The following is a 13,837-nucleotide window of genomic DNA, read 5'->3' on the forward strand; positions in this document are numbered from 1 at the left end:
ATATAATATATTTTTAATAATTTTTTTTTTTTTTTTTTTTTTTTAAATATTTGAAAAAATTCGATATTATTAAATATAAACAATATTATGTTAAAAAAGGAAAATATCCTTTTCTTCTTTTATATATCATACATAGTATTGAATAAATATATAAATGTTATTATGAAACTAATTATAATATTTTATTGCATAATATTTGTTCTATAAATAATTTAAATAAATTTACACGTTTAATTTTGACCAAAATTTTTTCATTATTTTTTGTAATTTTTTTTTTTTTTTTTTTTTTTTTAAATATATACATAGAATTTTTTTTTCATTAAAATATAAACATAAAATAAAATTAATGAATAGTATATATATTATAAATATTATATATATATATATATATATATATATATATACATAATGGTAGAAATATATAAATAGTATACATATATAATATAAATAATATATTAATATATACAATTATATGAATAATTTATATAATAATATATAATAGAAATGTAATTTTATATATAAATAACTATGTGTATAATATTATTATTTTGAATTTTTTTTTTTTTTTTTTTTATTTTGTTTTGACTAAAATATGCACTAAAATTTTTTTTGAATATTATTATTAATTGTAATAAATATTAATTATAATTTTTTGTACATTTTGTGTTTTATAACACATTAGTCATAAAATAGATTAATATATTATATATATATATATATATATACATAATATAATACCATATTGATTATATATAAAATTATAAATATATATATTATGTATATATCTAATTATTAACTGATTGTTTTAATATATATTTTTTATATTAACTTCATATTATAAATGTATAATAAAGCGTTTCCCTTTTTTTTAATTATTAAAATCATGAGATAATATAAAATGATAATTAAGGTTAATTCGGTTCAAACACGGGAGGTAAAAATTAAAAATATTAAGATAAATATTAATACTGGAAATTATACATATATATATATATATATAATATATATAATATTAAGTAGGATTATATTGTGCGCATACATAAAATAAAGTAGAAATATTATAAAAGTAGAAATATTATAAATAAATTAATTAAAAAAAAAAGGGGTATAATATTATAATGAATAAAAAATATCCAAAGATCCCTAATATGAATATAGCTATCTAATTAATTAAACATATATATATATATATATGTATGTATGTATGTATGTATGTATTTATTTATTTTACCTTTGAACAATTTAATTTTAGAGCCAAGATGGGGACAAAGTTGATAATAGTCAAAATGATATGAATAATGAGGAGAAAAGCATAAGGATATATGCAGATGGTTAAAAAAAATAAAGAATATATGAAACATGACACATATATGAAAAAAGATATTATATATATATATATATATATATATTATATATGTTTTTTTATTTTTTTGTTCAATTTTCCTTCTATTTAGGTGTTTATGACCTACTACATTTGGGTCATATGAAACAGCTTGAGCAAGCCAAACATGTAGATAAGAATGTTACCCTAATTGTGGGTGTTACAGGAGATAATGAGACGAGAAAGTTTAAAGGTCAAATTGTTCAAACTCTAGAAGAAAGAACAGAAACCTTGAAACATATTCGTTGGGTAGATGAAATAATTTCTCCATGCCCATGGGTAATTACTCCTGAATTTATGGAGGAACATAAGATAGATTATGTAGCACATGATGATATACCATATTCAAGTAATCAAAAAAAGAAGAAAAAAAAAAAGTCCAAAGGAAAATCATTTAGTATCGATGAAGAAAATGAAGATATATATGCATGGTTAAAAAGAGCAGGGAAATTTAAAGCAACACAAAGAACAGAAGGTGTATCAACCACAGATTTAATTGTAAGGATATTAAAAAATTATGAAGATTATATTGAAAGATCCTTACAACGTGGTATACATCCTAATGAATTAAATATTGGTGTAACCAAAGCTCAGTCAATAAAAATGAAAAAAAATTTAATAAGATGGGGAGAAAAAGTTACAGATGAATTAACTAAGGTTACTTTAACAGACAAACCATTAGGTACTGATTTTGATCAGGGTATTGATATAATAAGAGATAAGGTACATGATTTATTTAAATTATGGAGATATCATTCAAAAAAACTTTTAAAAGATTTTGCAAAATCATTTGATCCAATGTTTATTATAATTAGAAAAAGATATAGGAAAGATAATTTATCAGCTATGTACTTATCTGATTCAAATTATTTTTCTGGTTCTATGAAAGATGAATTAAAAAAAAAGAAAAGTTTAAGTAGTACATTTAATAATATAGATGAATATTATTATTCAGCTGATGAAGAAGATACGAGAGATAATAGTTTTTACAGAGTTATAAATAAAATTGCTAATCATGCTTATTATAGTGAAAAAGAAAATTATGAAACCTGTTTTGAATTAGAACATTCTTTAAAAGATAAGAAAAAAAATTTAATATATAAAGATAAAAATATGAAATTATCACCTGATGATTTATTACATGTTACTAATCCAATGAATACAAAAAATGATCCTAATTATTATTATAATAGTACATATGATAAATTAAATAACGTAACTTTTAATTTAAACGGAATAAAAAAAAAAAGTTATGATAAGGAAACATCTTATATCAAAACATCTTATCATGATATAATTGATGAAGATAAGAATTTATTAAATAAAGAAAAAAGTATTAATAAAGATGAAAAGAAAAAAAAAAGTATTCTTAAAACAGATGAAGATAAAAATCGTGACGATCATCAATTTGATAATAAATATAATCATATAATAATTACAAAGAAAAAAAGTGATAGTACGTATGATAATAGTTTGGATAAAGAATCTTCAATTGAAAAAAAATCATCAATTGATAAAGGACAATATTCTAATATGGATAGTTCAAGTTATTTTCATGACTGTAAAACCATGTTAAGTGAACACAATGAATCTATTGAATCGAGTAATAATGATATAAATGGAAGGCAAAAGGAACACATCAAAAAAGAAAATTCTGAGAATCAAGATCTAGATGATGATGATGATAATAATGATGATAATAGTATTGATGGAAGTGAATATGAAAGTAGTCAAATGGATAATGAAAAAAATAAGGGATCAACAAAAAATTCAAAAAAAAGAGTTGTTATATATGCTGATGGAGTATATGATATGCTTCATTTAGGGCATATGAAACAGTTGGAGCAAGCCAAAAAACTTTTTGAAAATACTACTTTAATAGTAGGTGTAACTAGCGATAATGAAACCAAATTATTTAAAGGTCAAATCGTTCAAACTCTAGAAGAAAGAACAGAAACCTTGAAACATATTCGTTGGGTAGATGAAATAATTTCTCCATGCCCATGGGTTGTAACTCCAGAGTTTGTGGAAAAATATAAAATAGATTATGTAGCACATGATGATATACCATATGCAAGTAATCAAAAAAAGAAAAAAAAAAAAAAGTCTAAAGGGAAATCATTTAGTATTGATGAAGAAAATGAAGATATATATGCTTGGTTAAAAAGAGCAGGGAAATTTAAAGCAACACAAAGAACAGATGGTGTATCAACCACAGATTTAATTGTAAGGATATTAAAAAATTATGAGGATTATATTGAAAGATCATTACAACGTGGTATACATCCTAATGAATTAAATATTGGTGTAACCAAAGCTCAGTCAATAAAAATGAAAAAAAATTTAATAAGATGGGGAGAAAAAGTTACAGATGAATTAACTAAGGTTACTTTAACAGACAAACCATTAGGTACTGATTTTGATCAAGGAATTGAAAATCTTCAAGTCAAATTTAAAGAACTTTTTAAAATATGGAAAAATGCATCAAATAAATTGATAACTGATTTTACAAGAAAACTTGAAGCAACATCTTATTTGACATCTATTCAAAATATCATAGATTATGAAATAGAAAATGATTATTATGCAAGTAGTAATCTTGATGATGAAACGAGTAGTTAAAATGTGATTTGTCTTTTATATATATTGATATGATAAAATAAAATATAAGAAGGAAAATATAAAAAATAATGCATATAAATTATAAACATATCATATACATATAATATGTATAGAATATTGTTTTATCTTGTCATAGTTTTTAATATATTAATTTATATAAAAAAAAATTTTTGTTTTAATTATATCTATCTAAATTTCTCAATTTATCAATTTTTATGAAGCCTTCTTTCTTCTTTATCTTATCCCCTTCTCTTCATTTCATTTCGATTTTTTCTTTTATTACTTTTTTTTTATGTTTGGTTTTTATGTTTATGTAAATAATTAAATATTCTTCTTTTTTAAAGGTAAATCTTTTTTTTTTTTTTTTTTTATCTAAGGTTTTATAAATTTTTATGTAAATTTTTGTATTTTGTTTTTTTTTATTTTGAATTTTTTATTTCTCATTTTTTTTATTTTATTATTTTTTTTTTTTTTGTGTGTATATTATGAAAAAAGGATGAATTAGATAATTATTAAATTTGTACTCATATATTATTATATATATATGTGTAGTCTATATATATTGTTTTCACCTTTTTGCTATTGAGCAAATTATAAAAAAAAAGTAAAGAAAATGAAGAAAAGCTATTCAAATTTACAAAATGTTTTATATAATATAACTATATATGATATAATAAATATATATATATATATATATATATTATAATTTATTTATCTATGTGTTTTATTATGATTTATTAATTTTTCTTTTAATACATACCTTGTAAATTATTAATAATTTATCAAAATGTGCATAATTTTTAAAATATACTTTCTTAATTATCCAAAATATTAATTGGATCCTTTATGTGCAAATATATTGACATAATACTATAATATTCACAATAATTAATAAAACGTTGTGCAACATACATTGATATATATATTTCAAATGTAGAATATTATATATTTGTCTATCATGAAAATTATTTCATTTTATTTTATTTTTTTTTTTTGTTTTTGTGTTTTTATACAAACCTAATATAACTTATTATAAATTTCTGAAATTGTCTTATGTTGAACATTATAGAAAAGTATTTACTTTTTAAAAAGATAAATTATTTTTGTTATTTTTTTTGAATCCATTAGTTGAACAAAATAATTTTTATTAAGAAATATAAAATATATATATATATATATATATTTGAGGATGTTTAAATAGACGTGTATGTACAATATGTACCTTTAAAATATGCGTTTTGTTTAGAAATAATCATACATTTTTATTTAATGTAGAAAAAAACAAATTACTATAGATGGTAAAGTAGATATATATGAACATATATAAATGTATTAAACACATAAATATGTGTATATATGAGTAAATTCCCTCCTTGTTCTATTTATTGTTATATTCTGTTCATTCTATAAAATATTACGAATAAAATCACATTTTTGATTTTTAATACTTTTAAATTTGTTTACCTATTTTTTACAGTATTGTCAAGATTTGATTTTATTTTTCTTTATTTTATTATTTTATTTTTTTTTTTTTTTGTTGTTATAATAAAGGGATGAATATGGATTTAGTTTTGTTTATTTCCTTGATCTGTTTGTTATTTGGTTGTAGTAATAAATTATACGCCTTAAGGAATGTTACAGTGAAAACAGAGCCGGTGTCTGATAAATCCTCTATAGTTAATAGCTTGATAAGTTACAAAGAAGAAATTGATTCGCAAGTATATAAAAATATATATATATATATTTATATATATTTCAGGATTAATATGTGTTGTCATCCAGATAATTTATGTGAATAAAATATAAGTATACATTTATTTTAATCAAAAACTGTATGTTTTTACATTCACATATAATACAATATTATATAATTATTATATATATTATTAACATTATCTATATCATTTTATTCTTATATAGTCAATATATATATATATATTTTTTTTTTTTTAATTTTTATTCATATGTCCCCATCATTTTGCACAGATAAAGAACTTCAAAAAATATTATGAATTACCAAATGAGATGGATTTTGAATTAAAGGAATTATGGGATTTAGTAAATATAGTAAGTGAGAGCCAAGAAAGTCAGATGAAAGAATTATTTAATTTTTCACATTCTTTAGAACAAAGCAAATTATCACTTTTTAAAATGTTAAGTGAATATGAAAATAGAATTGATCAGTTAGAATATAATATAATGGAAAAAAAAATATATGATCCATTTATTGAAAAATTTATATATCCTATTTCAAAATATTGGTTAAAATTAGATTTTAATAATTTAAGATCCTATTGGAAATATGAAAATAATAAAAATGACTTTTCAATAATTCAAGCAAATAATTTATCCAATATAAATATTCCTGCTACTATTTTGTTGCTAAGACATCATAAGTTAATAAATGGATATATAAATGTGGACATAAAACCCTTATTTGACGATGTAAAGGATTTCAAACAATCATCCTCAGGTATAATTTTCGATTTTGTAGACTATTCAAATTATAGATATATAGAATTAGCTTTTATAAATAGTGATGGCATTATCAGTGTTTATAATGTCGTAAACGGACTTGGAACCAAGTAAGAAAATAAAGAAATTTTTTATATGTACATACAAACATAAGGAACATAAATACATACATACATACATATATATGTTATTTTATAGGATTGTTTCGAAACAGGTTGAGGCCGACCCAAACACATTCACAACCATAACTGCAGAATTTCTCTTCAACAAAATAAATGTTTTTTTAAATTATAAAATGATTATTGAAATAAAAATAACAAATCAGATGATAGATATTAATGTAGGATTATTTAGCAAGATTGGAAAAGCTGAATTTAAAAATATATTAAGTGGAAATATAGACATAGAGAAGTTGCTAAGTCGTAAACTTGTTGAATCTAATGAAGAGAATATATCAAAAGTAAATATGGTAAATTCTTATCGTTTTCTAAATAAAATGAATATAGATAATTTAGGTGTATATGAAATACCATATAATTATAATATGAAGGATTATGATAATTTTGAAGATAATATTATTGATAACGTATATGCAGTTCCTGATTCGGATTCTTATTATGATGATGAAAATATAACAGGTTGGGTAAAAAATAAGAACATAAATAATAATGAATTCGAAAATAATTATATGTCAAATAAGAATATTAACAATATACCTAGTTCATGTACTAATTATAATAGCAGTCATAATATTTTTTATTTAACTGAATTTATAATAAATAATAGTTCTGCACTTAATTGGAAAATTACCAATGAATTTGGAATACAACGTATTCATTTTAAAAATGACTATAAAAAAAATATTTTTAAAGCATCTTTAGTTTATAAACATAGTACATGTAATTCAGTTACAATTTCTTCCTATATCAAATTAGAATATAATAGTGAAGCTGGATTAATATTTAGATATGAAAATCATAATAATATGTATATCTTAATAATTTCTACAAATAATAAAGAAATTCTTTTGAAAAAAATTATAAATGATATACCCACTATCATAAAAAGTAAATATATTCAAAATATTAATACATATCAAAGACATCATTTATTAATTAATGATCACGGAGAAAATGGTCATATATCAATCTTTTTAAATAACATAAAAATATTTTCAATTAGTAATGAAAATTATTATAAATCAAGTTTTTATGGTTTATATGTTCAATCTGGGTACGCAGCGTTTGATACATTCCAAATTGAAGCACACAAAAAAAATGAAAATGGAATAAATATAAATAAATAATTAAATAAATACATATATATAAATATATATATATATTCTTATTTGTGATGGAAATATATACATTTAATAATTTCAGATTTTCTTCCTACCTGTAGGTCCTATCTTTTAAAAATATATATACAAATGGACAAATTATATCACTTTTTAATATCAGTGTGTTATTTATAAATTCATTTTATTTTTTAACGTATTTGTTAAAATATTCATTTATTTATTTTATTATTATTTTATTATCATTTTATTATTATTTTATAATTCGTTGTTATTTGGAACAAGAACCAAACTTTTCGAATTGTCTACGGTTGGCGTATATTTTGTCTCGTTTGTTTTTTTGAACAGCTGAAATATTTTAAAACATAGTTTGCTCACATAAAATAATATGGACACAATGAATTTAATTAGCTGTAAAATAATGTATATATATATATATATATATATATATATATATATATATTATAATAATATTATTATATATGTATCTTTTAAATATATATATATATATATATTATTTATACCGTAAATAGTGCTCTCAGGAGACCCAACCTTCTCATTGTAATATACACACAAATACTTACAAAAAAAAAGAATGAATACCATACATATCTTGTATCACTTTCAGCTCTAAAAGAAAAATATATATATATATATATATATATATATATATATCCAATATGAAAACAATTGTTAATTTTAACCATTAACATAATTACAATAAAATAAATTATTTTGTCTATAATTTTATGCATTAAGAAAAACAAATTACTTTTTTTTTAAGGAATATATAAGCTTAGCACTAGATCTTATCTTCATTTCAAAAACTAGCAAAAGAAAAAAATACATAAATATATATATATATATATATATATATATATAATCATAAATATATATTTATATTTATATTTTCTTACTGTTAAATATTTCATCCTGTTTCTTCAATTTCTGGGATGATTCTATTAACTCGGATTTTACATTTTTCATTCTATTAATTTCATCTATCATTAATTTCTTAGTGTCTTTCAAATTTATATCCGTTATTTTATTGTTATCATCATTATTACTAGTAACATTAATATCACTATAAAATATATAAACATATCAGTATATATATATATATATATATATATATATATATTATTTATAACATTTCATTTTACTTTATTTTTTTCATTACCTAATTTTTCTATTTAAAAAATTTTCCATACATAAACGATGATAATCATTTGCTCTTTCATTCCACCATACACTCAATTCTCTTTTATAACTACACATAAAAAAAAAAAAAATATATATATATATATAATATATATATATACTTATTTTATGAATGCTATATTACTTGTCTATATTTTTTAAGTGATATTCATATTGCTCTTTCAAATTTGGAGAAATATATTCTGAACATGTTAAGTTATTATCACATTCTGTAATTAAATTTGAATAATCCACAATTCGTTTTGATACTCTTCCTCGGAACTAAAAATTTTAATTATAATAAGTTTGATATAATATTTAAAGGTTCATAAATGAATAAATATATATATATATATATATATATCATTACATTTTATAATAATATATATTTTAACAGGTTAATATATTAATATAAAATGTAACATCAAAAATTTAATATTCTCCAAAATTAATATACATATAATAGAATTAATAAAATCGGATTCATAAAATATATATATATATATATATATATTATTATTTCATTAAATATTATTACTAATAAAAGGGCATCATGGTCATTCAGTGTTTCTTCAAATGAAAATAAGTTTTTCAAATTTTCATCCACCAACCTCATTTGGTTTATTATAGAATTTATTTTATTTATATTACCATCTACATTTTTATTATTAATATCTAAACTTGTTTTAAAGTTATGATTCATTTTTTTTTTTTTTTTTTATAAAGTAATATTTTTTATATTCATGGTATGCAAAAAGAAAAAAAAAATATATGTATATATCCTTACAAAAATAAAATTACTTTTTATTTTTTCATATTTTTAAAATTTAAATTAAAATAATATAAAAAATATATTTATATGCCTATATATATTTAATTATACATATATATTCTTTTTTGAAAAAAATAAATATTGATAAACTTTATTAGATCAAAAAATAAAATACGTTCCCCAAATGTATTATGTATGTATATTACTTTTTTAAATATTTAAAACATATATCTTTAAAATATATAATATATATAAATTAATTTACTTATATTTTAAAATATAAAAATGATTTATTTTAAAAATATTATAGTAATAATTCTTTTTTTTCTTATAACAATGTGAATATATATATATAATAATATTCCAGTAAATAAAAATTAAAGAATGTTTAATAATTAGAATGAAACTTTAAAAATGTTTATATATTACTTAGAAAGAAGAAAAAGAAAAGAAAAAAATTTTACAATAAATATATTTCATAATATTTATTTTTTCTTATATAAACAATTTACATTGTCAATCTTATTTAAAATTGGATTATTGTAAAAGTTTTATATTTTATTTTCATTAAACTAAAAAAAAATAAAAAAAAGAAATGAATAAAAAAAATTAAAAAAATAAAAAAAATAAAAAAATAAAAAAAAGGAAAATATATAATAATATATTTACCTATGAATAATTATAAAATAAATACATTTTATATAATATATATTGTAAATAAATAAAGAGGAATATAATTATTGTGTGAATATAAATAGAAATATAAAAGAAAAAAAAAAATATATTTATATAATAATTAAATAATACTAACAAAATGATAAACAAATATATAATTATGTGTTCTGTCCATTAAATGGTATGTTATGTTCACATGCGTATATTCCTTTTTATAAAGTATACACATTTTTCTTAGTTTTCTTCTTTGAATTAATTTTACGTACTTTTTTAAAAGTATTATCCAAATAAAAAAAAATTTGTAGCTTCAATATATATATATATATATATATATATATTATATATGTGTAAATTTTTTATGTATCACTTGATATTGTTTTCCTTTGCTGTTTTATGTTTTATGCTCTTATTTGAGGTCTTACTTTTAAGACATGTTCCGTTAAGCTCAGGTAAAGTATTATTAATAAAATCATCATTCTTTTTATTATTAATACCATCATAATTTATATTGTTCTTATTTAAATTATCATTATTTATATTATCATTAGTGTTAATTTTTATATTCATATTCATATCCTTATTGTTGGGTAGCTCTTTTTTTTTACTCTTAAAATTATAATTATCGAAATTTAATAAGTGCTCCAAATAAAATAATATTTTCTTTTGTACGTACACATATTTACTCAGGCAAAATAAATAATTGTCTTTATTCATTAAAGGGTCAATCATATCTTCAAAATGAAATATTGTTTTATTATTTTGTTCTTTTTGAAAAACACAAGGAGCATATTTACCATTCCTACTAACCATAGGAAAAGGCATATTATTACTATTATTATTATTATTATTATTATTATTATTATTGTTGTTGTTGTTATTGTTATTGTTATTGTTGTTAGTTATATTTGGGTTAACATATTTTTCATATAAATCTTGATATTTTAAATTTTGTTGTTCTAAGGATAGTATATTATGTGGTACCATTTTTGTATTGTCTTCATTATTTTTTATGTTGCCATTTATATTGTTCATATTATATAAATTGCTTTTATTATATATATATTGATTTAACATTTTTTCTTCAATGTTATTTTTATGAAATAATAAGTTATTATTATAATCTAGTCCATTCATATTTATTTTATTCCCTTTATTTATAAAATAATTGAGTTTAATATCACTATTGTTTACATCATTATTAATAGCAATGGACGTATTATCACATGTCACAATATTAGTACTATTCAAATTAGATATGTCATTATTTGCATTCGTTGTACTATTTTTTTGTATTATATCTAAATTATTATTACAAATAATAATGTTATTATTATTGTTGATGTTATTGTTACTGCAGTCATTTAATATCATTTTTGTTTTATCACAAGTTATATTATTATTCGCTTGAAGAGCAAATTGATCTCCCATATTTTCTAGTAATATATGCGAATTTATATAATTTTCATCGACATTTATATTTTCTTGCTCTTTTTTTTTCCTTCTCTTTCTTTTTCTCTCCCCATTCAATTCATCATACATTCCATTAAAAAGAGAATCATCATTAATTTGGTTATTACAAAATAACGATGTATTAAAATCATCAACATTCTTTAAATCTCTTTTTCTTATGTCCAGTTTTATAGGTATACGTGTTTTTCCTGCTAAATAATTTGAAACATCCTCTTCGTAATTTTTTTTTAATGTTAAAGATGCTTCAACAAAATCATTAAATGCATATGAAAGATCACAATAATTGATTTCATGATTATTTATATTATTTTCGTCTACATACTTTCTATCTACCCACATACGATTACTTCTTCCTCTTCTTTTAATTAAGACAACGTTCTTATATTCATTAGGATTAATTTTTAGTAAATTCTTTTGTTCTGGATGCATAATATAATGTTTCAATTTTTTATTTATTTTTCTATTACAAATTGAATCTCTATAATTATAATGTGATTGTCCATCGATATTATTATTCATATATTCATCCATATTATCATTCATATATTCGTCAATATTATTATGATTCACATAACCATCTTCATTAGCATCAATATTGTAATTTTCATATTCATTTTCATCATAATAATATTTATTACTATTATTATTATTATTATATTGATGATGATATGAATTTTTATAATATTTATCTTTTTTAAATTTTTTATAAATTTTTTCAATTTTATAATCTTTAAAATAATTCCACATAGGACATACATATGTTTTATCTTGAATTTCATTAATTCTTTGATCAAATAGAATAGCATTTAATTGTAATAATAACAGTTTCTTTTCATCTCTTTGTTTGATTTTTCTTAAGATTCGATCTAGTCTTCTAAAATCTTGAATTAATTCTTGCATTTTTATAATGATTTCACTATTTTTTTTCTTATGCTTTCTTAAAGTCATTTTTTCTTTAACTCTAGGTCTAAACACAGAATAATGTGGTAAACTGTTTTGTGAATTATTCCAAAACATACGTAATAATGGTCTTCCTAATTTTTTTCTTTTATTTTTCCAATATGTATAAATATCTTTTATAACATTACTTTTATAATTTATTTTTAAATCACTAGCTGCCTTTAATGCTTCTTTAAAATTAATTTCTTCCTTATTATCTGAATTTCCTGTTAATTTCTCAAATTTATCTATTAATTTACAGAAGATTTCATCATTCACTTGTATATTTAAATAGGAGTTTAATCCTTCTAAAAATATTTCATCTTCTTTTAATAAATCATAATGTATAATACTACCATCGCTTAATTTAATTCCTGTCACTTGATCTTTATATAATTCATATCTTATATAATGTGATGGTTTCTCAAATTTTGTTACACTATATTTTTTTTCATCATCATAATCATAATTATCATTATTATCCGATAAAGTTTTATTTTTTGCTGTATCGTCATTTATATTATCATTTCTTTTTTCATTAACATTTATATTATTTTTATTTTTTATTTTTTTTTCTTCTTCACTATCTTCACATATTTTAAATCGTGGAATAACAATATTCCTTTTTTTCTTTTCAACCTGTACTTCATTATTTTCTAATAAACTTTTTATATCATTAATTTCATCCACTGATGGATTCTCTTTATTTATTAATTTTCTTAAATCATCATTACATTTTATTATAAGTAATTTTTTGTTAATATCTATTGGTTTGATTTTGTTATTCTTATGATTACTTCCTCCTTTTGTCATTTCAAAATGGGTAGAATAAAAATTATATCATTACAAAAAAAATTTTTTAACGCATAAAATTATGTTACACTTGTCTATAAATATGTATAAATATATATATATATATATATATATATATATATTTATATTTATATTTATTTATTTTATTATTTATTTTATTATTTTTTTTTTTAAATAAAAATATACACAAACT

The 13,837-nt window shown here is 19.3% G+C and overlaps 4 protein-coding genes across 4 annotated transcripts; 2 read left to right on the plus strand and 2 right to left on the minus strand.

The window, feature by feature from the left end:
* Positions 1–898: 898 nt before the first annotated feature.
* Positions 899–4,003, plus strand: PGSY75_1316600 (choline-phosphate cytidylyltransferase; the record flags this gene model as incomplete). Its single annotated transcript, XM_018787230.1, has 3 exons — positions 899–934; positions 1,253–1,331; positions 1,455–4,003. 3 exons carry the CDS (start codon positions 899–901, stop codon positions 4,001–4,003), a joined length of 2,664 nt encoding a protein of 887 aa, XP_018639972.1.
* Positions 4,004–5,556: 1,553 nt separating this feature from the next.
* On the plus strand, positions 5,557–7,784 carry PGSY75_1316700 (hypothetical protein; the record flags this gene model as incomplete). Its single annotated transcript, XM_018787231.1, has 3 exons — positions 5,557–5,721; positions 5,990–6,588; positions 6,677–7,784. The coding sequence occupies 3 exons, from the start codon at positions 5,557–5,559 to the stop codon at positions 7,782–7,784; spliced, it is 1,872 nt and encodes a 623-aa protein (XP_018639973.1).
* Positions 7,785–8,033: 249 nt separating this feature from the next.
* On the minus strand, positions 8,034–9,678 carry PGSY75_1316800 (putative protein transport protein SEC20; the record flags this gene model as incomplete). Its single annotated transcript, XM_018787232.1, has 7 exons — positions 8,034–8,186; positions 8,300–8,405; positions 8,548–8,602; positions 8,693–8,859; positions 8,956–9,045; positions 9,121–9,257; positions 9,514–9,678. 7 exons carry the CDS (start codon positions 9,676–9,678, stop codon positions 8,034–8,036), a joined length of 873 nt encoding a protein of 290 aa, XP_018639974.1.
* Positions 9,679–10,785: 1,107 nt separating this feature from the next.
* Positions 10,786–13,644, minus strand: PGSY75_1316900 (hypothetical protein; the record flags this gene model as incomplete). The annotated part of the gene is made up of 1 exon (XM_018787233.1): positions 10,786–13,644. The coding sequence occupies one exon, from the start codon at positions 13,642–13,644 to the stop codon at positions 10,786–10,788; it is 2,859 nt and encodes a 952-aa protein (XP_018639975.1).
* Positions 13,645–13,837: the final 193 nt, after the last annotated feature.

The sequence above is a fragment of the Plasmodium gaboni genome, chromosome 13, assembly GCF_001602025.1.
Source record: "Plasmodium gaboni strain SY75 chromosome 13, whole genome shotgun sequence".
NCBI lineage: Eukaryota > Apicomplexa > Aconoidasida > Haemosporida > Plasmodiidae > Plasmodium > Plasmodium gaboni.